Source organism: Aricia agestis, chromosome 22, assembly GCF_905147365.1.
Source record: "Aricia agestis chromosome 22, ilAriAges1.1, whole genome shotgun sequence".
Taxonomy (NCBI): Eukaryota; Metazoa; Arthropoda; class Insecta; order Lepidoptera; family Lycaenidae; genus Aricia; species Aricia agestis.
Genome location: NC_056427.1, coordinates 8,915,663 through 8,943,163, shown reverse-complemented (window position 1 = coordinate 8,943,163; position 27,501 = coordinate 8,915,663). Strand labels below are relative to the sequence as shown.

The window sequence follows — 27,501 nt, the reverse complement described above, 5'->3', positions numbered from 1 at the left end:
ATATCAAAATTTAAAGCCTTTTTGTATAGAAAAAATAAAAAATCATATGCCAAAACTCTATAAAATACTATGAATACATTTTTAAATGCAAAAAAAATCTCTTAAAATATGTATAAATATAAAACCTTACGTCTAAAATGTTTTTGATCAGAAAAGAAGAAGTTTAGTATTATATTAACTATACCCTTTTAAGTCTGACTATTTTAATATGAAATAATATTATTTACACAAAATATTATATTATTATGTTTTCACGTTAGGTTTAAAGTTAATCATCACTAAAATGTCAACATCATGCAAGCGGTTATCGCTCAAGGGCATCCGTAACACCGGTTCACAGTGTACGGAGGAGGCGAAAAATCGGAAATTTTCTATTTTCTTCAATTTTGAATGGGCATTAGTATAATGAATGCGAGAGTAAAACACCCGCGTGTCAATTCGCAATAGTTTTGATGCTACGAGCTACCAAAGTTTAGCGTTTTTTTGCGGCCCGGAAGGGAAAAATCCATATTCCTCCAAAACTTTTGCGTTATAAATAAAATTTTGTATGCCACCTGAAAGCCTATTAAATAAGGCATATTTCAAGCTTCTTTCCTGGTTCGCCGTATCAATATTTTACAAACAATAAAATAATTTTCAGTTTAAGCTATACCCCCTATTGATAAATATAACCACGGCCTAAGCGTTTTCACACTGATGTTTCATTTCAAACTTAACGCAAAAAGGCTATGCCTATGTTAGATATAAAAAAAAACTGTAAATGCATCAAAAATGACTATTGATCACTATCGTCAGTACCTTTGAGTATAACGGCCGTTCCCAATATTCAATCTATCTCTGGTTTGACATACAACCGATCGCAGCTAACATTGAATTGACATAAATATGTCTCTAAAGTCTAATGTCTAACGGCCATTCCCAATATTTGATCTATCTCTGGTTTTGCCCTACTAGAGATAGGAATAGCTCACAATTGACATAAAATATATGTCTAATGTCTAATGTGAGTTATTCCTATCTCTAGTAGGGCAAAACCAGATATAGATCAAATATTGGGAACGGCCGTAATGTGAGCTATTGCTGCTATTCCTATCGCTAGTGGGGCAAAACCAGAGATAGATCAAATATTGGGAACGGCCGTAAGTCTATGAAATTACAAGATGTTAGTATTAAAAAAGTTAGTATTAACAAAGCCAAGAATCACTGACAATAAAAAACTATTTCTAGCCTGGCTGTACCTAAAACTGTTCTACATATAAATGAAAATGATTATACGTTTAAAAAGTTGCTTCAAAAGAAACCATTACATTTCTACTAATCACAATGCAGTAAGAATAATAAAATACTGTTTTTAAGCGAAACAATATAAAAAAATTCATTATTTGTCACTGAAAAAGTTGGCAAGAATAAAAATAGTACACCTGCCCAGAAATCTTTACATTTTGACTTGATTTTGCAATCTTTACCTGACAACACTGGCAAAACTGTCAGTTGTCAAAAACAAAAAGAAGTAGAAGACGTTGACATCTGCCAGCTGTCAACGTGACGTTTACTCCTCCTTCTCCTCCTGTTTTTCTGCGGCGGTTTCTTCCGCTATTAGAGCTGTCACTTCTTCGTGTACTTCGGAGAACTGTGGCCGCTCGGCGGGGGAGGTTTGCCAGCAACGTTTCTGAAATATTTGGAGTGTGTGTGAGAAGGAGATAGATGTAGTAAGAGTAAGTGAGACCAACATATTCATACTTATATCCATTCTAATATTATGAATGGGAAAGTGTGTCTGTGTGTTACCTCTTCACGTCCAAACCGCTGAACCGATTTTGATGAAATTTCATACGGAGATACTTTGAGTCCCGGGAAAGGACATAGGATATTTTTTATCCCGGAAAATTTTACGGTTCTCGCCGCGATAAACGAATAATGACGCAACGGACTTGCGAGCGTCATCTATTTGTGTCAAAAAGGAGTAGACGCTGAACCATAAAGTTAATATACCTAGGGGAATAGAGCAACAATCTCGAGCTGTCAAAAAAAACCGACATTGGTTTCATCTGTGTGTAAAAAGATGTGTACGTATACACTTACACAAGCATGATTGAACATGATTTCTATGAGATTAAATTGTCAACGTGCCGCACGTGCCGACTGGACGTCGAAAAAGGAGTGCTGCTGTCATGTGTCACACGTCTCTTTTTACCACGCAGTGTTACTGATAGTGACATCTCTCTTGCTCAAGCCTTTATTTCTCTATTCCGCTAGGCATATTAACTTTATGCGCTGAAATCAATTTTCTAATTGTCATCAGTATCAAATGGTGGTTTTTCGCCTCGTACAGTTCGTCAAGAAAGTGAAGAAATTAAAAACGTGGCAACATCGTAGTGTCATCCCTTTTTTCTTAGAATGATTTGAAATGGATGACACTACGATGTTGCCACTTTTTAATTTCTTCACTTTCTTGACAGACTATATTTCCACTCACAACGTTTCTTCAAATATTATCATTCTGGCACATTTTATATCTGGTTAAATAAAGTTTTTCAATATTTTATGTAATTTAAAATTTGTGATGGGCGTCTAATCTTTTTTTGACAAGCTTTAGTGTCTAAACACACTATGCCGAATTTCCGCGGCGGAAGTTCGGCTTGATTACGCCAGCAATGCGCTACGCATACAATGTAATCACGCCGAACTTCGGCATGGTGTATTAAGACACTTATATTATATCAAATTCTCGTGTCACGGTGTGGATAATTGAACTCCTCTGAAACGGCTCGACCGATTTTCGTGAATCTTATTTTATTTATATTGATAAGTGTATTTGCTGAATAAATAATAGTACTTAAATTATTACAACTCGAGACCGACGGCGACCATTGTTTGTGCGACGGGATAGGGATGGACGTTGCCATGGTGACATACTTAATTGGTCACTTCAATAAAATAATATGGGCGAAATACTTTATATGGGAAATTTGACAACGTCTGCCGGGACAGCTAGTATATTATAGAATACTAGCTGTCCCGGCAAACGTTTCTTTGCGATATCAAGTATTTCGCCCGTATTATTTTATTGAAGTGACTAAATAAATACTTATTTAGTCACCATGGCAACGCCCATCGCTATCCCGTCGCGCAAACTATGGTCGCCCTTAGTCTCGAGTTGTAATAATTTACTATTATTTATTCAACAAATGCACTTATCAACATAATAAGTACCCAGTAGCCGATTCTCAGACCCACTGAATATGCATATAAAATTTGGTTAAAATCAGTAAAGCCGTTTCGGAGGGGTACGCGGCCTAACATTGTGACACGAGAATTCTATATATTAGAATAAACGCGTACTCACCAGTAACGCGACCAATCTGTCGGGCGCGTCGGGCGGAGGGGTCCACTCTAGAGTGCCGGCCTTCAGTCGCTCCAACACTGAATTGTCGTTCAGTTTCACGAACGGCAGCTCGGCTTTAGTGTAGATCTGGAATATTATGTTTTTTAGTCGCATTCGCTTCAATTTTTACTGCTGCTCCCAAAGCGATAATGCGCATAGAAATTTTCGTAATTTTTCGGCAACGGTCGTATTTCCCGAGCGTCTGAGGACGTGAGACGTCGCTGCAAGCGCTGTTTTTAAACTTAAAATGAAAAACAGCGCTTTGCAGCGACGTAGAGGCGCTTGACGTTGCTTGGACGTTACCATGGTAACGCCGCGATGGCTTCCCGGCACTTATTGACGGAACAGCGACAGCGGACATCCACCGGATATATGATATTTACTTCTATTTCCTTTGAACAAGGTGCAAAATGCAAGTTTCATAGATTCGGGTGTTTTCGTGACTACGTAACATCAGTTACTGTCAGATTTTAACACAGATAAAGTATTAAGTATTATAGTCTATAGTACCTCAATGGATTTTAACACATGTGACATGACATTGACACTAATTTGTAAAATTACGCATGCGCAAAGCGCTGCACGTGCGCAGTAGAAAAATAAAAAACGAAACGAATACGGCTTACTAAAGTGAGAAGTAAGTAATGCTCGATTGAATAGTAAATACATACTAAAGAAAATGTAGGAAATTATACAGAACATGTATATGTCGCAGTCATCTGGTCGAATCTGCTTTTTGATTGAGTGTCCAGCGAATTGAAAAAAACCATTCACTCGAGCCGATCATGCCTCTCTCTCGTTCGTGCCGCGCTCTCGCCTGTGGAACGCGACAATGAGCGTAACGGGACAATGACGTCATAGTTTTCGTGCATGCAGCCCGTATACGTCTACCAGAATCTGATGGCTAAAAGTGAGAAAAGAAATTGACTCTAGCAATACCGGGCCCGGGGTAATTGGAATAAAACATTTTGATCCTTTTTTAGCGTTCCGTAACCAAAGGGTGAAAACGGGACCCTATTCATGAGACTTCGATGTCTGTCTGTCCGTCTGTATGTCTCCAGGCTGTATCTCAAGAACCGCTATAGCTAGAGTAGTGAAATTTTCACAGATTGTGTATATCTATTGCCGCTATAACAACAAATACTAAAAACAAAACAAAATTTATATTTAAAGGGGGCTCCCATACAACAAACGTGATTTTTTTGGCCTTTTTTGCTCGATATCAATAATAGCAACAGGTAGGCACTTGACATTTTCACAGAGACCTTAATTATATTATGTCTACTTCAATATTTAAGAATAATATTAAAATAAAATAAAAAATTAAGGGGGGCTCCCATACAAAAACACAATTTTTGGTCTATGTTTGCTCTACAGTACGGAACCCTTCGTGCGCGAGTCCGACTGGCACTTGGCCGATTTTTTCCTTATAGCGGTTGATTATGATTTATGTGTGTGAAACATGCAAATATAAAAATTTATCCAATGATCTAGGATATTTTTTGGAAATTCTGCCATCCAAAGCCATCAGACACTGGTAGACCTGTAGTATCGAGTTATTAGACGTTGTCACGTCAAAATCGGGACATCCGGCCACGCTGTGCGTGACAGACTGCCGCGGGACAGAGAGACAGCGGGATCACCAGTGCGTCTAGCATGCGCAAACGAGAAAATTTTGTCTACATGTTTTCTCAATGTTTGATGGTTTGTCTCTTCATGTCTATAGAACATGACATACATTTTTTCTCGTGTAGGGGCAATTTCAGAAAAACGTGTACAGGGTATAAAATTTCATTTTAATTTTTATGTCAATTTTTTCTTTTTTTCTATAATTTTTTTCTTTAATGTAATAGGAAATATAGTTTATTAAACAAAAAAACAAAAAAGAACGCGGAATTTAAGGCATTTTCCTGATAATATCAAAAATGACCGTAGAAAAAGTCACCCAACGGAGGTCACATAATGCTACCTGCTTGTTGTTTTAAATTGTTTAAAAATTAACCATCTTATTTAGCACAAATACATTTTTGGTATCAAATACTATACAAGTTTTGCAATGTGTAAACAATAACAATAATCAAAGAAAAGTGATTAATAACAGTAAAACTTGGTCACATACCTGAACAAAGAAATTGAAACACCTGCACTTCAACAACATTTCCGCGCTTTTCACTAGTTAGTTTGCCAGTAAAAACAAAAAGACGTACCTATCGATGAAGAACATACGTTGTTTTGCCAGATCGTGCCGAATAATTTCTAGTATTAGAAGAATATTTGCAAAAACGAGCGGTCACAAAGCGGAATCTTCCGGAAGACTAAAATTTTCGTTTTAAATTCAAATTAATTTTTAAAAGAAATTACATATAAAAATATATAATTGATACTTTCAGCTGATACATTTGACTTTTGAGATTTCAAATTATGTATAGAAATCACTTCAAATACTGGATATTTTTTAAAATCAATCATTATCTCATCTTAGTTGGGAAGGGGACAGGTATATTTGATGGTTTTCAATACTTTAAAACCTTCGTATTTTTTTTATTTAGTAAAGTAACAACAAGACGACAATTTATATATGTATTTAAACATATACTTTTTTCACTTAAATTAATATATTCTGTTAAAAGTTATTTATCTCAACAAAATAAATTAACAAAGTCGAGGGACAAGGCAAAATCAGGGGGTACACATTTTTTTGAAAATGCCCGTAGATCTGTCGTCAAAATTTATCGACATAATGCTACGAATAATAAAAACTAAGGAAGAGTAACTGTGTCTTTGTTCCGATTCTACAAAATGTGAGCCGAATACATGCATACTTCATGCAAAAAGAGGCCCGAATACATGCATACTTCATGCAAAAAGAGGCCCTAATACATGCAAGAATTTTGTGTAATTATACAAGTGACAATAATTGTCAACGGCTTTATTTTGTCAATTTGAATGTAGTGTTTCGTAGCTATGGCCATATTATTTTAGTGTGCAAAAAGAATTTTAAGAACCAAATTCAAAACGATTGATGTATAGGAGTTACGTTTCCTTAGGGCGAAGCTAAACCGCTCGTTTGGCTTCGCCCTAAGGAAATTTCGGTTCGGCAGAATTCTGCTGCATTCAGTTTCATACAAAAGTCCTGTTTGATTCACACGAGCGTAATTTTGTGAGTCATGATTTGCATGAAAAGATATTTACGCGGCAGAAATTCTGCGACTCACGACTCACAAATGACGCTCGTCTGGCTTCACCCGAAGTCTTTATTATCCGTAGACATAATGTCAAAAAATGATTTTGACATGTCGATATCGACACACGAGAGTGAGATATCTCGTACGCGCATGCTCGCTCACCTCCCACACGGTCGCGGCGTACATGTACACGTCGGACTTGGTGGAGTACTCTCCCTCGAGCGCCGCCTCCGCCGGCAGCCAGCGCAGCGGGATCACCTGATGGGAATAGACAGATTATAATATACAACACGGCACTGCTAACAACAGTTTATAGCTAGGGGTTCCCAAACTGTGCACCGCGGCACCCTAGTGCGCCGTGGAAAGGCATGTTGAGGGGCGCTGTGAGTCGACTGGCGAACCTCCATCATCAATTAATTATTCAAAATCACAAACATTATCAAATAAAATTACTTTATTAATTATGACAAGTAGGTAGATGATAAAATATTAGTTTATTACTAGCCGTCCCGGCAAACGTTGTTTTGCCATATAAAGTATTTCGCCCGTATTTTAGTATGGCACCATATCGTCCATCGCTATCCCGTCGCGCAAACAATGGTCGCCGTCAGTCTCGAGTTGTAATAATTTACTATTATTTATTCAACAAATGCACTTATCAATATAATAAGTACCCAGTAGCCGATTCTCAGACCTCCTGAATATGCATATAAAATTTGGTAAAAATCAGTAAAGCCGTTTCGGAGGAATATGGTAACTAACATTGTGACACGAGAATTTTATTTATAAGATTATTTACTTGCATAACGTAACTATAATCATTAAAGGTGTTTATGTAAGTATCTTTTTCTAATAGCTAGGCAGAGTAGGGCGCCGTGACCAAATAAATATTGTGACGTGTGATGCGCCGCAGGCTGGAAAAGATTGGGAACCCCTGGTTTATACTATTTCACGATGGTAATCGATGCGGTGCATTCCGGTAAGTGACGGACTGTAGATGTCACAACAGATAAAATTCTACTTCAGGACGATCATAGAGGATATTTAACGTAATTTAACGTACGTCATTCTCATACGTAAACGAACAAAATTACATCACGAATAACATTCTGTTTAGTCACTTCCGGTCCCGTCACGTTCCGTTTTGTCACTTCCGGCACGTCACGATCCATTTTGCTACCTCCGGCACATCACGTCCCAGTCTGTCACATCCGGTCTCCGTTCCGTTTTATCACTCCCGGTCTGTCATTTCCTGTCTTTGGCGTTCCATTTTGTCACTTACGGACTACGGTATCGTTCCGTTTTGTGACGTTCCAGTGTGTTACCTGGTCGTGCAGCTTGTGATATTCGTGCTGGTGGGGGCCGCGCGTGAGGGCGGGGAGCGACAGCTTGAGTTGCAGCTTGGACGTGATGCAGCAGTTGCGCGCCGCAATGTCCCTGCGACAAACATCGTTACAGATTATATTGTGCTATCTCATGTAATTAGGACTTTTTTACGTTTATAATCTTTATTATGTACTTTCATGCAAATAAAAAAATAATATTAAAGAAAAATCCAAAGTCATAATTTAATGCGACCAACGAATAATAAAAGGAAAAGTAATTCCTTCAAAAAAAATTTATCACAAGGCTACGAAATGACTACCGAATACATACATATTTTATGCATTTTATTTTTATTTTATTCTGACCTCTTCTCGTCCATCCCAGTGGGTTATGAGAGTAAAGGGAGAGTACTCTCGTGTACTGCTTACACTTGGGTACTATAAAATTACCCCTGCGTACCTGGTTTCAACGAAACCGGCCACCGTCACCGAAGCGAGAGTTACTATACCTGTGCGTGAGCCTCTTGGCGGCGATTCTGTCGGCGGCGGCGGCGAGCTGCGCGGCCAGCAGCAGGCGGTGTGCGGGCGCGAGCGGCGCCGCCGGTGTCACGTCGCCGCCCGACATTGAGTCCGGCGGCGTGCGCGTCGCCAACAGGAACGATTTTAGATCACCCTGTGGATTAAAATTTTTTTTTTAATGAAAGAAGGGGGCAAACGAGCAAACGGGTCACCTGATGGGAAGCCACTTCCGTCGCCCATGGACACTCGCAGCATCAGAAGAGCAGCAGGTGCGTTGGCGGCCTTTTAAGAGGGAATAGGGTAATAGGGGAGGGAAGGGATGGGAAGGGAAGGGAATAGGGGAGGATACGAAAGGGAATTGGGCCTCCGGTAAACTCACTCACTCGGCGAAACACAGCGCAAGCGCTGTTTCACGCTGGTTTTCTGTGAGAACGTGGCATTTCTTCGGTCGAGCCGGCCCATTCGTGCCGAAGCATGGCTCTCCCACGTATAATAAAAACAAGAATTAAAAATTGCTTTCTTTGGGAATAAATTTGAATCAAGTAATTTCAGAACGTCTTACGTGGTGACAGCTACAGCTGCATAGCTAAGGAAAGCTATGCAGCTGTAGCTGTCACCACCTGCTCATTCCTCTGGACTGGGCCTACTATGTTGCGAGTTGTATGTGCTTGGGTAACCAAACGGACTTTAGAATCTCGTCCCGGGCACTACAGTATTTGATGATTGGTTACCTCGCTTTGAAAATGCTGTATAAAACATCCACAATGTCTCATCATAACGTTTCACTCACCCAATCAGTATGCTCGAGCATGAGCGCGTGCGGCTCCCTGTCGGTGCACAGCCCGAACAGGCGCGCGACGTGCTCGTGCCGCGCCGCACGGAACAACTCCAGCTGGCGACGGAACTCCGCCAGGTGGGTCTGTGGGAGACGTAATGTCATTACAGTGTTACGGTACACGGTATACGGACACGTAGTGCCATCTAGCGACAAACCAGCGAAACTTACCGAGGGAACACAGACAACATAAATCGCCTATTCGATACTAGATGGCGTTTGGTATACCTACGAGTATTTTCTAAAAATATCCCATACTTGTTTACGCATATCGGGTTTATTCTGGGATATTCCGGAGAATTCTGATATTCGATCCGCCCGTATAAATAGTCATATAATCAACGTTTACGCATATCGGGTTTATTCTGGGATATTCCGGAGAATTCTGATATTCGATCCGCCCGTATAAATAGTCATATAATCAATAAATAGTAGATAATTCAGTTTGTTTCGAGCTATCATCAAGGCGACTTCGAAGTGAACACAAGTGATCAATAGTGAGTAAACCAGTGAAACCTGTGACTTGGCTACGACCTAGGACAGTGATAGTGTTAGTGTTTTGGACTTAGTGCTAAGTGTTGTGACCTAGTGTGTGCTTGTGTGACCTGGACTTAGTGAATAAAGTCTTCAAGAGAGTCAGTAGGTCTTTCTCTCCAATTCCTTCGAACCCTAGCACGTAACAACAGTAATGCTATAGTTTAAATAGAAGAAATTGTTATGTTGCGGTATTCATTCATTCATATTTATATTCATCATTCATGAATGTCTCAGTCGTTTCTCATCTCATTTAACTAATTTATTTTTCGACATTGCGTGCTGTATTTCACCTGTCATTAGAAGTCATCTAAACCTATAAGTTACCATTGTTTGTCTTTCATATTTAATGTACCAGATGATATTCTGTTGGTGAATCGTAATAAATAAATGCGTCCACTATGTCACATTTGACCTTCCAGTATTACAGTAAAAAATATTATACTGAAGACCAATAATGTCCATTCATTCGCTACGTTACAAGTTTCGCTTCCCGTCAGTCCATTAATAAATGTTCCAGTTTGTGACGACCACACCTCCACCACAAGTTCCTGTTTGTGACCTTATCATAAGTTCCAGTGTGTGACCCCCGCCTCAATCCTAGAAGTTCCAGTTTGTGACCTCCTCCCTCTTACTACAAGTTCCTGTTTGTGGCCCTACCTCATCGGTGGTGCTCAGTAACTTCATGAGCACGGGTTTCATGTGCACCTCGCCTTCTGCCCCCGGCGCCCCCGCTCCCCCCGCGCCCCCCCGCAGCCGCCGCAGCTGGTTGATGTCGATTTTGGCGAGTAACACGTCGCCGAATTCACCGCGACCTGAAATAACATAATATGTTAAAGTTAAAAAAAGTTTGTTCCCCTGGTTTCAACGTCGTTTCAGTTCAGCAGACTTCGGCACGGTGTTTGTGTGCGTGCGACTAGACTTGATGCTATACAATAGCTTTACCCCGGCAGTCCCCGTGTTCCACGTTCATGCTTAAGGCTACGTTTCCACCAGAGATGTGTTGCGTGTGTGTGTGTGTGTGTAAGTTTATTTGTACATAAATAATAGGAATAAGCCTAAAAAGATTTGTATAATATATTTTCTTGAATAATTCAAATAAAACATCAGTTTTAAATATTTTCTCCATTTATTGCAGACGGGAAATGAAATGGCCAAAACTTTTCTCCAAAAGTTTTCAACATTACAAATGATTTCTAATTTCTTATTGAATTATTTTATAATTTTTGCGCACTTTTAGACTCGTACATTCAGCACATAAAAAATGTCAATAAAGAAAGTATAAAATACAAAAAATATGACGTCACACTATGCGGACAGTGTTGTGGACAGTGTTTTCGGCGCCATTTAAAAGGCATATTTTTCAATCAAGATTTTTATGGGTTTCTACTGTTTAAAATATTAAAATATTAGTTTTTTTGGTGAAAATGGATGATTAAGAAGCGATAAGCATAAAGAAAAAAAATAGGTCAAGTAGCCTATTTTTTTCGCGTTTTACAAAATTGCGCCAATCAGGAACTGATTTAGTGCGTTCTTTTTTGCGTTGCGTTGCGTTAATTGCAACGCAAAAAAATTGCGTTTTTTATATTTAATTTTATTATTTAATATTAAAGTACACATAAAATTGAGGATTTTGTGAAAATTTCAAGTGTCTATATGTTGCCATTATGGATTACTAGCCAAAAAGACAAAAAAAAAACGTTTGTTGTATTGGGGCCCCCCTTAAATATTAAATTTGTTTTGTTTTTAGTATTTGTTGTCAAAGCAGTTCTTGAGTTACAGCCTGGAGACAGAGAGACAGACGGACAGACATCGAAGCCTCAGTAATAGGGCCCCGTTTTTACGCTTTGGGTACGGAACCCTTAAAACAGTGGATTTTATTTGCTTACCGAGCATGATCTGTTCTGTGAGCAGCGAGCGCGGGATAGACAGCTGGTCGTATTGCCCGGAGCGCTTCGACACGCGCGACACACCAGACACCTCAGAGTTGTCCGGACCTGTGGTAATGATAGAATGATAGAATAACACACGTTATACATAATATTATAATAGAATATTGAAGTGGGCAAGGTCCTCGACTTTTAATTTTGAAAGTGCGAAGGAAAATACGTACACGATAGTCGAGTCGAATTATTTTAATATCTTGACAAAATCTATAAAAAAGTAAACAAGTCAAAAAATCATAAACTAAAGAGTACAAAATTATGGAGGGTAGATGGAGGAGAACTATTTTATATGGGGGGGGGGGGGGGGGGGAATTTCCGGACCTATACGACCTGCAAACCTTCAAGAAAAGAGCGTATTCCCTCTTAAAAGGCCGGCAACGCACCCACAGCTCTTCTGATGTTGCGAGTGTCCATGGGCGACGGTAGTTACTTACCATCAGGTGACCCGTTTGCTCGTTTGCCCCCTTATTTAATAAAAAAAAGTGGGGGATATTTGAAATAGTGTCTAGCTGTACGTATAGTATAGTAGTAGAAAAATCCTCCAAGAGTGGCGCTAGCTGCAGCAAAGGGTATGGAATGAATGTAGCCGTTGCTGACAAAATATAAATTGAAGTATATTAAAATATAACCTAAAATGGCTGAAATAAAAGCTGCTAAATGATTTAAAATTTACCCTGTTGCTACTGCAGCGCCACCCTAATTTAACGCATTTCAGCGGACACTTTTTACATACAGAGATAGTTCTCCTCCATCTACACTCCATATAAGTACAAAATAATAAAATAAAATACAAAATAATATGAAAAAGGTTTTATAAAAGAAGTTTAGCTATGTACACTAGTCACTACAATAACATCAGCGAATCCGCAGTACCCTCTCCCTGAAGGCTTTGGTGCGGGACTGAGATGGATGTCACCGGGAGTTGAGAGAAGCCAAACTTCACTCCTCAATAATATAGTAGAATAGTTTATAAAGAAAAGCTGGTTCGGTGCATATCTACGGTACATTACTGTTATGTGTTTGTTATAAAACATTTAGGGTGAAGTCAAACGAGCGTAATTTGTGAGTTGTGCCGTTGTGCGTCGCAGAATTTAGAGGTGAGTGTGCAACTATGGAGTTTCAGTCGCGGTTACTTTAGGAGGTATCTTTAATCGCGTCCGAAACTCCATAGTTACTGAGGGGTTAGTGCGAGTTTTATTCGATCATACGCATCGAGCACGTCAACGCGAATTTATATGGGATCAAAGCAGTATCCACGTTAGCCAGTAGATGGCGCTGCTGTGATTCCATATAAATTCGCGTTAACGTGCTCGATGCGTATGATCGAATAAAACTCGCACTAATCCCTCTGGTTGTTCTTACCTTTCGCGGGCTCTTGGTTTAATAATTTTTTGGATGGCAGTCCGGATAATCGCGATTCCATATCACCGAGGGCCGTATAATCGAGTTTCGACTGTAACAAGGGGGAAATTGTATGTCATCGTACTCACCGCTGTCCTTATCATGCAGCACGAGCCGGCCGTTTTGTGCGGGCTTCTTGTCCGCGGCGCTGACCACGCCCCCGCCCTGCCCCTCTCCCCCACCCTCACCACCCTCCACCAGCTTCTCGCGACCCTCGCACATCTCCAACTCCTCCTTCTCTCCTGGGGAGGAAAAGAGATATTAAATAGTTTATAACTATAATTGGACTAAGTTAAAACGTATTTTAAAATATCCTCCACTTCGTCACTCCCCCCTCACATCCCCGTCCGCCGCCCTCCACTACAGCACTTCGCCCTCCACTACATCACTCTGCTGCCCTCCACTACATCACTTCGCCCTCCACTACGTCACACCAGCCTTCACTACGTCACTCCACCCTCCACTACATCACTTCGCCCTCCACTACGTCACTTCAGCCTCCACTACGTCACTCCGCCCTCCACTACATCACTTCGCCCTCCACTGCGTCACTCCAGCCTTCACTACGTCACTCCGGCCTCCACTACATCAGTCCGCCGCCCTCCACTGTGACACTGTGACACTCACCGCGCGCCCTCCGCCGCAGCCGACGCCGGCGACAGTACAGCATGAGCGCCAGCACCAGCAGCATGTAGGCGGCCGCCACCGCCGCTGACACCAGCACCGCGCGCCCCGCCACGCCGCCTCCCTCGGGGAGCGCCTCGCCAGCTGGAAACACGTCAATATCTTAGTTAAGCGGGAGCGGGAGTGAAGGTATGAGCGAGAGCGGGAATGTGAGCGGGAGCGGGGTGAAGGTGGGAATGGGAGCGGGAGCGAAGGCGTGAGAGCGGGAACGGGAGTGCGAATGTAGGTATGAGCAGAAGCAGGAGCGGGAGTGAAGGTGTGAACGAGAGCGAAGGGTAGAGCATGAGTTCCACATCACCATACATCCAGCCCCATGATCCCACCCCAACTCACCGGGATGCACCACCAGAGTCAGCTCCTCCCGGTGCAGGCCGGCGGCGCTGCCCGCGGTGCAGCCGTACTGGCCGCCGTCGGACATTGACACGTTCGTTATCAACATTGAACCGTTGTTGAGTACGGTGATCCTGAAACAATAATTGCATTTTAGTAGAAAAAGTTTTTTATAATATCTTTATTTAAATAAAGGGCTTTTGCCATACATAGGTAGTAGTAGTAGAAAAAGTTATAGCAATTTGGTAGAAAAAGTTATAGCAATTTGGTAGGAAATTTTATAGCAATTTGGTAGGAAAATTTATAGCATTTTGGTAGGAAAATTTATAGTATTTTCAAAATAACATTATTGAAAATAAAAACACTACAAAGAAGGTAAACCCCAGCAAACACATTAAGGTTGGGTGGCACCAACTAACTTTAACTACAATGCAAAATGTCAAATCTTTGGTTAAAGTTAAAAATGGAATATCATCTTGATAGATGCCATATTTAACCATAACCATAGAACTCGACAAGGTTTTTTAAATGCACGTGGCGAAAAAAGGAACTAACGCTGTCATCATACAAAAACGCCATTTTTGACAGTTCTCCTTTACCAGCAGCGCCCCCGCCCACGTTCATTTATAACCTTGTTGGACCAGCTGTCATCTGACAATTTCTCCGGTCAAAGTTAAGGTTAAAGTTAAATTTAGCCTTTACTTTAACCACGCCCTTGGTGCAACCCAACCTAAAAGTCAGGACTATCTATACCTCAGAACAGGAGAATACGAGAGGTCTATACAATCTTCCAATCTGTTTATCGTAAAAAGTTTTCAGATATTATAGAAGCCAAGTCGAAGGGGCAAGTCTATTAAACTTTTATAATTTAAGAAAATATTATTAGAAAATAATATACCTTGATGACGTCGTGTTGGTGTTTTCGCCATCAGCGCCATCTGTCGATGAAAAGAAATTTATGTTAATGCCGATAAATTATTGTGATTCCTATATATAGCGTATCTGTGAGTGTGTGTGTTAAATGGACGTTCAACTTTTATTTTATTTTTTTATTTACTTATTTTTATTTATTTATTATTTTTTTAATGAAATAAGAGGGCAAACGAGCAAACGGGTCACCTGATAGAAAGCAACTTCCGTCGCCCATGGACACTCGCAGTATCAGAAGAGCTGCAGGTGCGTTGCCGGCCTTTTAAGAGGGAATAGGGTAAAAGGGGAGGGTAGGGAAGGGAATAGGGTAGGCGATTGGGCCTCCGGTAAACTCACTCGTTTTCACTCACGTTTTCTGTGGTATTTCTCCGGTCGAGTCGGCCCATTCGTGCCGAAGCATGGCTCTCCCACGTATATTTAACTTGATCGACTCCAACAGGAAGATGGCTTAATGTAGATTTTTTATTTATTTATTGATCTCACCCGCACCGAGCGGCGCCGCGCCCCTGTCCCAGTGCGTGACGGGCGGCGGGTCGCCGGTCGCGCGGCATGTGAGAGTCGCGCGACCGCCCACAGCGACATGCAGCTGCTGCCCGCGCGACGGCTCGATCACGCGGGGGAGCACTGAAAAAAATAGGTTTTTTTATTTATTTACCAGATACGAATCATGTGCGTTTATGTAGAAAAAAAATCACGCGACAAATTTGAAAAAGGACTACTCTGATACGGTAGTCCTAGCATGTGACAATAGATGGTGTTGTTAGGACGCCCGATTACGCTTACTCTTCACTTATATTACAACAAATTTATCGAATCCGACAGCTAACGTTGTGTCGCGGTCGCGTGTCACGTCGGAAAGCTACCTTTAGACACATGATATGACAAGTACCTGTTATAGTACTTTTTATTATAATTATAGTTATAGATGTACTACAGGTAGTTGTAATGATAATTAATTCTACCATACCATTACCGACAATATCAACATTAAGGCGACTCTCGATACTGCGGTCGCCATCTGTCGCGCGACATATTATTTTCTTGTCGCGCGACAAGTTCCTCTGTAGTTCGTCTATTACCACTTACCAACAATATCCACATTAATGCGACTCTCGATACTGCGGTCGCCATCTGTCGCGCGGCACATTATTCTCTTGTCGCGCGACAAGTTCCTCTGTAGTTCGTCTATTACCACTTACCAACAATATCCACATTAACGCGACTCTCGATACTGCGGTCACCGTCAGTCGCGCGACAGGTATACGCGCCGGCGAGGTCGCGTGTCGCCTCCGCGACAAGCAGCGTGCCGTTAGCCGACGTCACACCCGCGGGTAGAGGATCGGATTCGTTCTGAAAACCACCACAAATTTTATGTCAACCTGGTACCAAACCACCGCTCTGACTATGTTAAAGGTTAAAACCTATTAAATTAACAAACGGTTTTCATGAAACATTTCTTAAAAAAAACAAAACATTTTAGTCTCGTATTAAGTCTAAACTACTTGTCCACAAGACGGCGGTTTTGGGGAATCTATATTATAATAATTATATCCCACCAAAAACATAACTTAAAAAGAGGGCCAAGTTCCTATCGGCTAATTGTTAGCCAAAAAAAGGGTTGAAATTAAATTCAATGCTAGATGCACCTCAAAATCGATCATAATCATCTTCATCAACAGCCAGGGGCCTTACTCCCGAAACTGATGTCGATTTCGATTTTCGATTTCAACAATTTTTGACACTTTAGACATCTAAAATAGCGCTATTTTATATGTCTAAAGCATGTGTAAAGTGTCAAAAACCGTTGAAATCGATATCAGTTTCGGGAGTAAGGCACCTGATCCATAGTACTTCTAATTTGAACTTGGAAACCATTTATACGTGGGAGAGCCATGCTTCGGCACGAATGGGCCGGCTCGACCGGAGAAATACCACGTTCTCACAGAAAACCGACGTGAGACAGCGCTTGCGATGTGTTTCGCCGAGTGAGTGAGTTTACCGGAGGACCAATCCCCTACCCTATTCGCTTCCCTTCCCATCCCTGCCCTCCCCCTACCCCTATTACCCTATTCCTTCTTAAAAGGCCGGCAACGCACCTGCAGCTCTTCTGATGCTGCTAGTGTCCATGGGCGACGGAAGTTGCTTTCCATCAGGTGACCCGTTTGCTCGTTTGCCCCTTATTTAAAAAAAAAAACAAATACTCACCCTAAACCAGCTGACAACAGGCGCGACTCCCCCGGCCACCTTACAGTGTATCTTGCCGGCGCCGCCCAGCTCCAGCTTCTTGCCGTACGGCACCGGCTCGAACCGGAGTGCGCTGTCTGAAAGCCGAGATGACGAGGTGGAAAACGGAGGAAGAATCATCAAAATCGGTTTAGTTTGGAAAGTTAAGTTTGTGGATCAATGGTTGAGAGCGTGCTGCGTGTGGCTCAAAGCCGGGGATCGCGGGTTTGAATCCAGCCGACGGAACAAAAGTTTTCAATGTTCCTGTGTCATGGATGTGTATTAAATATGTGTACCTGTATACAGGGTGTAACAAAAATAAGTGATAATACTTTAAGGTGTGTATGTGTTCCTTGTAGAGAGTTCACTGTGAAAGTCGCAACGCTGAAAGACCAAAAATTTTTTTCACTTTTGTATGGGGAAACTCGTGATGCTCGGGCCTTGTCCATACAAAAGTGAAAAAAAAAAATGTCGTCTTTCAGAGCTGCTACTTTCACAGTGAACTCTCTACAAGGAACACGTACACACCCTAAAGTATTATCACTTATTTTTGTTACACACTGTATAATATTTATCGTAAATATTATATTTTCTGTTGTCAGATACCCGTAAGGCCGTAACACAAGTCCTTCAGGTAGTTATCACGAGGCCAGACTGACGTGGTGTGAAGCGTTCATAAATTCATATGATTAATACATAAATTTACTATGTATACTTGTAGTGTAGACTGTAGTGTACTCGCGAAGTGTTTACTAATATACACTTCGCGACCTGCGAATTCGTTGGACTTCGAAATTCGTTTATTGCGAAACCTTACAACTTTCCGGGATGAATACTATTTAAAATCCTTAATAAAAGATAAGATTGAAATATTCGTATGGATGAATTTTTATCAACTTTTGAACTTACCATTGGCAGCTCGGTGTCTCCTCAACTTGTGTGTATGACCGTGGCCGCGATGCGCCGCTTCTGAAATTAAAAAAAAAATACTTTTAACAATTTTGATCTTACAAAAATTATAATATTTTGGAGTGGCCGGGTGACAGTCTACAATTCTACATAATATTATAGGATAGGAGACTTGCAAAAGAGGCAAGAGGTCTACTAATAATACTATAATAATATCTATGCTATTATTAAGGGGCCGGGTGCCATCGAAATTCTCATATATACCAAAATCATTTTCTCATACGAAAATCGAAAATTGAAATTCTGATACTGTATGTATACGTGATACCAAAATCATTTTCTCATACGAAAATATTTAACATGTTTGAGTTGTTTTTCAGCTTAAAATAGTAATTACCTAGGTTCCTGCACAAAAATTTACTACAAAATATTTAACTAAAAATATTTTTTTGTGTTTAAATATTTTGTTGTTAATTTACTACTAAAAATATAGTAAAAATATATAAATAAATAGTAAATTTACTACAAAATATTTAAACTCTAAAAAATATTTTTTGGTATTTAAATACTTTGTAGTTTTACTATTTATTTATATATTTTTTAGTGTTTAAATATTTTGTAGTAAATTTTTGTGCAGGAACCTAGGTAATTACTATTTTAAGCTGAAAAATAATTCAAACATGTTAAATATTTTCGTATGAGAAAATGATTTTGGTATTACATATACAGTATGAGAATTTCAATGGCACACGGCCTCTTAAGTAAATTTTTTCATTCAACAGTCCATTAGTTATCGCGTGGGCACTGTACATTTTTCCGGGATAAAAAGTATCCCAATTCCTGTTATTTCCCGGACTCCCGTGACTACAGAGTACTTATTATTATATATTCTGTGCCGAGACTCAAGGTATCTACGATCTACATACTTCAGCAAAATTGGTTTAGCGGTTTCGGTGTGGAGAGCTTAAAGACAGAAGGACAGACAGACAGACAGATTTTATCACTGAGGTAGTAACTAGTAAGTACTACGTACTAGAGCAGCTATTGCGAACAAAAAACATGTCGCACTTGAGGCATGAGCGGGGTGGGAGGCGGGGCGGTGATTGCTATACTGCCGTGCAGACACTAAAGCGCAGTAAGGCGCATTTTGGTGATTTTCCGTTTTTGATATAATATTCTAAATCTACATTTTTTTCTCTTTATTTCTGGCTTACTCACATTATCCTACGTTAAATGGAAGTATTTTATTTTTAAACCATAAAGTTTTTTGAAAATGTAGTAACGACCCTATTTTACCGCTAAAAAGACATTATTGCTATATAAATCGCAGTAAAATCACTTGCTGCAAGGATTTTTGTGTGATTTCAGATTAAAACGCAGTAAATACAAATAAAATACTGTTTTTTAAATAGTTTTCACATGACTGTGTATGTATACGGATACATACACAGTCATGTGAAAACCTAATTAAAACGCAGTATATGTTAACTCCATACAAACAGTTTTTACTGCATTTAATCAGTACAAGTTATTACTAATTAAAATGCAGTAAATTCAGGTATAATACTGCATTTAAAAAAGTTAATTGCTATATTGATATAATCTATACTACTAACTAAAATGCAGTATTTGTAATCTATATGTTTTATTTCGTTTACAAGACGTTATTTTTGGTAGAGACTAGAGACAAAAATATATCTTTATTAAACTAAAACAATAAAACTAAATTACAATAAAAACTAGCGTAAAAAGAGAACAGTTTAAATATAAAAAAGGTTGTCATCCAGACTGCTGCCTTTAGGGAGAGTGCCCAGAATACTAGCCACATTGCCCCGCTGTAAGGCCAGGCTTAATCGCTGGCCAAAATATGCTCCAGCCCTCTGGTCACCTGTGCGATCTATGAGGCGGGATGATATAAGATTGAAAAACTTTTTCATATCATCCCCCCACGGGCCTAACGTTTCAAACGCAAGCGGCAAAAATATGTAGTCACGGCTTAAAGATACATATTTTCGCCGCTTACGCGTTTGCGCTTCGGACGCCGCCGCACCAGCCGTCACTGAAGTTCCATGTAAATAGGAGGCCGCCAGTGTGTCGACACATGTTGCGTCCCACACCAAGCACCTCCCACTTTTCCATGGAACTAATGTTAAGCCGTCGGGTCTCTTGCCATCATCACGGGCAATACCATTCGGCTCTAAAATAGCCGGAACGTTGATGGAGACAAGAGCCCGACGTACAACATCATTCAATGCCGCGTGGCGCGACAGACGACCAGCGCTCCGCTGGCAAGAAAGCCCATGGTGACCCAGACGATCTACCATAGATCCACAAGGGCAGCAGTGTGGATGGTTTGTTGGCAAACCTAGTCGCAGACTGATGGCAAGGGAGAAGGTGGTATTGTCCAGTAACGTGCCTAAATTTGGAGATGGAAGTGCTTGGAGCCAGAGTCCAGATTCCCAAGTTGCAGCAGCCAGAAGACGGGCCCGCTCAGCCGCGTCGGAACTAGAGTTAACTAGCTTATCAAATACAATACGGCAAAGCGGCTCATCCCAAAGACGCTGCAAACAAATGTTGGCTGGAACGGCCCCATTGGCACTAGCTTCTCTCCAGGCCTCTAACGCGTCACTATAAAACGGAAAATCAAAGTTGCCAAAAGAAGGGGAGAGAATTTGGCGGGTCAATGGACTGGTACTATTTACTGAAGATAGAAAGGCTGGAAGAGCAACATCTGACACTTTCCTGATGCCGATGCCCCCAAAGCGAATAGGGAGTGATGCTTGGCACCACGCCCTATCCGTAAGTGAACAATTAAAAATATGGGTCAAAATTTTACGGATGGCTGCGTCAATAGAGGCCAAACTATTGGTAAATTTCCAAACTGGAGAACACCTTAGAAAGTAGGTAAATTTTGGTACAAACAAGCAAAATTTGATAATTTGAAAGGCCATATGAATATTAATTTTTTCCAAACGATCACAAGAATTTTGAAATTTCAACATTTGTTCCTCTAGGAATAGTGGAATTGACTCCTCCAAAATAGGAGCTCCTAGTATTTGTATGGTATTCTTTGAAAGAGTTGTATGTATGCAATTCGTACAACTATCTTTTACAAAAAGATATAAGTACTTGCAGGCTATTGTAAATCGTATTTTGATATTCAATTATAATGATTATTATTGCATGGTGAGGTCAATATTAGATTTTACTAAATCAACAATGGTTAAAATGATGCCATATTAATTAACGATAAGTGTAATCGCTTAATTTTGGCCGGTTTTAATTTTTATTAATGACAATTATTGATAAGTTAAAAAATTTATTTATTGCTTCACATGTTATAGAAAATATGTAGTTGTATTGAGCAGGAGTTCTTGGATAGATTTTAAAGTAAAAAGAGACGCTTAGATATTATATCATAAGATTATGCTACATGCCCTGATAATACTGATTAATTCGTAAACGTCTTGTTACTTATTAATATACCACTTATTTCTCAGTTCCACCATTTTATAGATTGTTGTGTTCCTTTCAGTGCCAATTATGGACTGATTAATTGTATAATGTAAGTGCATAGTATTCCTAATGCACATAAAATGGTATTTTTTAAAATATAGTACTAGGTATTTACAGTTTTAAGCATTATTTCAAAATAACGATGTTAACGTACTAAGAGAAGATAATAATTGTTAGTTTTTTATGCAAAAAAATAGTTTTTTTAATAAATATTTAGCTTAGAAACGAAGTTCAAATGAAAAACACATCCCATTTGGTTATTAAAAATAAAATTTTCATAATTAAATTATTATGCTGTTTCATTTGTATGCACTACTTCTTTTATGTCCCAGAACACAAAACTAACTAAAGTGCAGTAATGCACCTTTTTACTGCGTTTTAATATGTAATTCTCGGTTTTTTTCTGTGCAGTAAAGGGGCCCCAAAAATATTAATGCCTGTAATAAATTATTCATGGGGTTTTCAGGGCATTCTTTACGTCTAGGATTAAGTTTACGTTATTCCCTTTGAGATAAAGTTGACAAAGAATAAAACAAATACATTTTAATATATTTTTTTACGTTTTTAAACTTTAAATGCGTTTTTCTCCGAACCATGATTTTGCACTTACTGCGCTTTAGTGTCTGCACGGCAGAATAGATCAGTACCGCAGGAGTGACACAGTTTAGTGCCTACACTCGAATGAATGCAGAATCTATTTGAGTAAGTGGATAAAATAAAAATAAAAAATTCACTTTTTTATAAAATTTATAATTAATATGGATCCATAGTCCACTATAGCTAATTACCTTATTTAAATTACTTAAATATTTTCAAATATGTACCATAATAAAATTATAATAATGTACGCATGTATAATGTACCTACGTAATATTTTAAATACATAATTATTACCAAAATACAAACTCGTCTACGTGAGTAAGTACTTCATTCATCGTCGTCTTATCATAGATCTGTATTCTGCCTACATTACACTCTGAATCTACTACTCTATGACAATGCAAAATGGCGCGCGTCTTCGCCTAGTAATTGAATGTTCGTATTTTAATTGAGTATAATTAAATAAGAATGCTAATACCGATGAAATGTTATTCCGTTGCATTTGGAAGTGTTACTGGAATCATTTTTGCAGTATCTTAACCCACAACTAGGCATTTTTGCGACTTTTTTTGGTTTCGTTTTTGATTGTGGTACGTCTGGCGCGCAGAAGAGCTCGCGGGCGACTAAGTGCACTGCTGCTCAGGGTTGCCAGATCAAAGACCGATGAAATCGCCACTTCGCGATAAAAAGATAGCCCAAAGTAGCCCAATAAAAAAGAAACACGGTAATTAAACGTAATGTCAATAAAACGTATGAATAATATTATATGCTACTGTTCTATTACATTAGAGTTATGTATTTACATGTAATTTTATCAATATTTTAAGGAGACTTGCTTCGTTTAATTCAAGAAGCTTATATAATATAACATAAGATTCTTGGTTTAATTAGATACTTGTAAATTTGCATTAGTGGTAACGAGTTGTTTTTATTTTTTGGGGTTTTTTTCCCAACTATAAAAGTGACATTTAGCAATGAAAATCTATAATTCATAGTATTTATTTTAAAATTATGTATTTACAAATAAAAAATGTTTTATGCATATTAATCGTCATCTGCTGCAAAAAGTTGGATGGTGTCGAGCAAATTACGATCCAACATATCTACTCAGTCGCGGGCAACAGCTAGTACATATATATATATGTACTAGCTGTTGCCCGCGACTTCGTCCGCGTGGACTTCAGTTTATAGCGCGCGATGTCAACAAAATTGGTGTCAAAAGCTTTTATAAAAAAACCCTGGTACCCCTTAAATCAAAACAGCTGTGCAGTGTGCACATAATATTTCATTTTTTTAAATTAAACTTTATAATATATTATGCCAAATTTTAAAGCTTACTTAGCCCTCCAATTACACAACTTTACCCATAAACTATTTATCATTGATAGGTTTAAGGTTACGTCACTGTATATATAATATAATATAAAGTACTGACTTATTAAATAATGTAAAAAAGAAATAACAATCGAAAAAAATCGAAACTCAAATTCACGATGATACCACCTCTTATAGAAAGATGTTGGGCAAGCGTTAGCGCGATGTAAGAGACGTAAGGCGCCATCTAGTATGAATTTTTGGAACTAACTTAATTTGAACAAATTTACGTATTTTCACCCTCTTACAACCCTTTTTTCCAGTAAAAAAGTAGCCTATGTCCTTTCTCAGGCTTTAGACTATCTGTATACAAAATTTCATTACAATTGGTTCGGTAGTTTTGGCGTGAAAGCGAGACAGACAGACAGACAGACAGACAGAGATACTTTCGCATTTATAATATTAGTATAGATATAGATTATCTATGATATCTACTGCCTCTCTCTCACAGAACACTAACACTCCTACCGGAGCTCTCTCTGCTCCTGAACAGAATGATATTCAACAGCCACCCACGCGGCGAACCACAGATTATGAGTGAAAGTGGCCGCGCATAGACAACGCATCGCTGCGTTCGTTGATATTATGGCCGCGTTCACGAAAATACAATAGTAGGCAGTAGCCCAATAGGCGATAAGTAAAAAACCGTGTCGCCCAACAGGCGATAAGTCGCCATTCCAAATTTTTTGTAGCCGCGGAGGACCGCAAAATAGCCCAATTGGCTACTTGTCGCCCAATCTGGCAACCCTGCTGCTGCTATATAGATTATGTTAAATGTGACCAACACTGGTGACCAAGCATTGCGTTGCGTTGTTAAGTCTATAGTTTGTGCGTTTTATGATGATATGCGAGACACATTATAATTGACAATAGTAGGGAAGTTACCTAACAAAAAATAATCGATAGTTTAAAAATATCGAATCACTTCGTAAAGGAATTGCAATCGAAATTATCGATTTCGTACTGACATTTCAGTGGTGCCGGTGATTTAAGATGGCCGCCCTTTTTTATCGATTTGATTTCGATTCAACACAGTCAATCTCTATTGACATAAGTTCCGTTTCATGCATATGACATTTCTCAAATGTTTTCGTAACAATAATTTTATACTCCTTTTTCACAGTTAATATTTATTTTTTTTATTAATAAGTTAGCATTTAGCATCTTTTCATTTTTATTCATTTACAATTAAGTATAGGAAACATTTGTTTTTGTAGATGGAATATAATTTATTACATTTCGATTTTTTTTGTTTTCTTGTAAAAAAACCCGTAGCAAGGAACATGAAAACTGTCACCCATATCATCTTAGAACGCACAAACTATAGTACGTAGTACATACTATGTCAGTGGATTTTATAGTTATTATATAACACAGATATTATATTTTAGAAACCGTATCGAACCCGTATTTATGCTGTATTCCATCAGACTTTACACGCTGGTCACACAGCAACAGCCAACATCCTACAAGTTACAGCTGTTCGGTAGCTCGCGGTAAACAAACACACATCAAAGGCGGTGGTGGCTGGTGAGTGGTGACCACGAGTGAGGATAACCTGGGGCAGTCCCGATAATAATTTATTTATGTAAAGCGAGGCAGCACTGCTTTGGTGCCTTGCCGCTTGCGGTGCTTCAGCGATTTTTTTCACAAGTACATATATTTTATTGTATACTAGATGTCCCGCGCGGCTTCGCCCGCGTAAATTAGGAATTTTACAGAAATCGTACATTTTCCCATAAAAAATATTTTCCCCGTTTTTCCCGCATTTTCCTGAGTTTCTTCGGTCGTATTAGTCTTAGCGAGATAATATATTATATAATATAGCCTATAGTCTTACTCGATAAATGATCAATCTAACACTGAGATAAGTTTTTAAATCGGACCTGTAGTTCCTGAGATTGACGCGTTCAAGCAAACATACTCTTCAATGTTATTATATTAGGTAGGTATAGATTTTTTTTATCTATGGACGCTTCACACCACGTCAGTCTGGCCCCGTGGTAAGTACCTGATGGACTTGTGTTACAGGTACCAGACAACGGAAATATATTTAATACTTTTATACTATACATATATTTAAGATTTTTATTATATGATACACATATTTAATACACATCCATGACCCAGGAACTTTGAAAACTTTTTGTTCCGTCGGCGGGATTTGAACCCGCAACCTCCGGCTTGAGCTACCAACGCGCTCACCACTGAGCCACAGAGGTCGCCAAACTATTTTTAGAAATAAAAAAATTACAATTTTGACTCTCCATTTTATTTAGAAAACGTTTGTATGGGAAATAGAAAAATGCTGTTTTGAGGATTTTCCCGGCAATTATTCGAATTTTTCTCACCTTTTAAACCTTCCCTAGACCTCCACGAATAATTCAAGACCAAGATAAGATAAATCCGTTCAGCCGTTCTCGAGTTTTAGCGAGACTAACGAACAGCAATTGATTTTTATATATATAGATTAATATGTACTTATAGCTGCGCGAAACATCTAGTTTAACTTCCTATTGTCATATTTTATTTGATTCAATCTACGAGCAATGTTTCTAACTTCTGATAAATATTTATTATTTAATAATATTATTATACAGGCTGTTTAGGCGTATCTAACCTTGAAAGGACATAGTATTTTCTTAAAAGTTAAATTTCTACTATGATAAAATCACTTGTCTTACAAACGCCAAGGTAAAATAACTTCAACAGGCACGACTGTAGTTTGGTAACACTCTCCAATTACGTACTTCTGTTAAGAGGATTCCACACCGCCCTTTTTTCCATACAAACGTTGTCCCCTGTTTCCTCCCTGGATAATGCTAGTAGAGTTATAATTTTTTTCCCGAATATCTACGGCCACTAATACAATGTCCCTATGTTTTCTTTTTTTTCATAATTTAATTATTAAATAAGATATGAACGTTCAAAAACCCAAAAAAATGGCCAAATTTTCCACTGTGTTCAAACGTCCAGAAAACAGATTTGGCTAGATTATACAAAAAAAGCAAAACATAGGAACACAGCTCAAGCCTTTTTTTAATATTAAATGAAAACAGTACTTAAATCGGTTAATTTTGGAGAAGGAATCAGGGGACAACGAATCGTTGATTTTCTGGATTTTCTGCAGTTGTCTCTATCGCGTTATGCGGTATAGGCCTGAGACAGACTAGACAGCTATAGATATTACACGTACTTTTTTTTCATTTCTCTAGCCCCTGTTGTATCCTCTTAAGGGCTACTTAGCACGTCTAAATAACGAAACGTGTACGGGAACTTTAATTGGGAAAAGATAATTAGGGATTTAGTGTGTGTAAATTAATTTAAATTGAATTAGCGCCTACAAATTGAACCTAAGTATACACTATTGACTATACAATCATATTTAAAGTATGTATTGACGTGGCCCGCGTGCCATCTTGTATTATATTGTGTCGCAGGGAATTGAGGATATCAGGGATTTAACGAAATCCCTAGGGAATTAAATAACAAAATAATTTTCGGAATCGATTTTGAAAATTATTTTGTTGTTTTAAGTACATGATTCCAATTTGGTGCTAACTGCTACGTTAGCACCAAATTGGATTACCAAGGTGTTTGGATGTGGATTGGATAATTGGATGCATGTTGTATGTAGGGAACTCCTCAAAACTAATATGGAAACACATTATAGTGATTTCGATTTTTAACCGACTTCCAAAAAGGAGTTATTACGTTCGGCTGTGGCCTGTGGATATTTTTTTGTATGTTCAACGATTACTCCGCCATTTCTGAACCAATTTTCAAAATGTTTGATTTGTTTTAT

At 39.0% G+C, this 27,501-nt stretch overlaps 1 protein-coding gene across 1 annotated transcript in view; it reads right to left on the bottom strand.

Annotated features, from left to right (window-relative positions):
• Nucleotides 1–1,360: 1,360 nt before the first annotated feature.
• The window catches only part of LOC121738116 (tyrosine-protein kinase-like otk), a 67,316-nt gene continuing 41,175 nt past the window's right edge, over nucleotides 1,361–27,501 (bottom strand). Inside the window, exons 3-18 of the mRNA XM_042129970.1 lie at nucleotides 18,207–18,266; nucleotides 17,280–17,395; nucleotides 16,274–16,424; nucleotides 15,558–15,698; nucleotides 15,043–15,082; nucleotides 14,148–14,278; nucleotides 13,758–13,898; nucleotides 13,220–13,372; nucleotides 11,673–11,780; nucleotides 10,444–10,598; nucleotides 9,205–9,333; nucleotides 8,405–8,568; nucleotides 7,896–8,007; nucleotides 6,733–6,828; nucleotides 3,347–3,472; nucleotides 1,361–1,669 (exon numbers count right to left, since the gene is read on the bottom strand). Of these exons, the coding sequence (XP_041985904.1) occupies nucleotides 1,550–1,669; nucleotides 3,347–3,472; nucleotides 6,733–6,828; nucleotides 7,896–8,007; nucleotides 8,405–8,568; nucleotides 9,205–9,333; nucleotides 10,444–10,598; nucleotides 11,673–11,780; nucleotides 13,220–13,372; nucleotides 13,758–13,898; nucleotides 14,148–14,278; nucleotides 15,043–15,082; nucleotides 15,558–15,698; nucleotides 16,274–16,424; nucleotides 17,280–17,395; nucleotides 18,207–18,266 (1,943 nt within the window). The 3' untranslated portion in view covers nucleotides 1,361–1,549. The remainder of the gene's footprint in view (nucleotides 1,670–3,346; nucleotides 3,473–6,732; nucleotides 6,829–7,895; nucleotides 8,008–8,404; nucleotides 8,569–9,204; nucleotides 9,334–10,443; nucleotides 10,599–11,672; nucleotides 11,781–13,219; nucleotides 13,373–13,757; nucleotides 13,899–14,147; nucleotides 14,279–15,042; nucleotides 15,083–15,557; nucleotides 15,699–16,273; nucleotides 16,425–17,279; nucleotides 17,396–18,206; nucleotides 18,267–27,501) is intronic.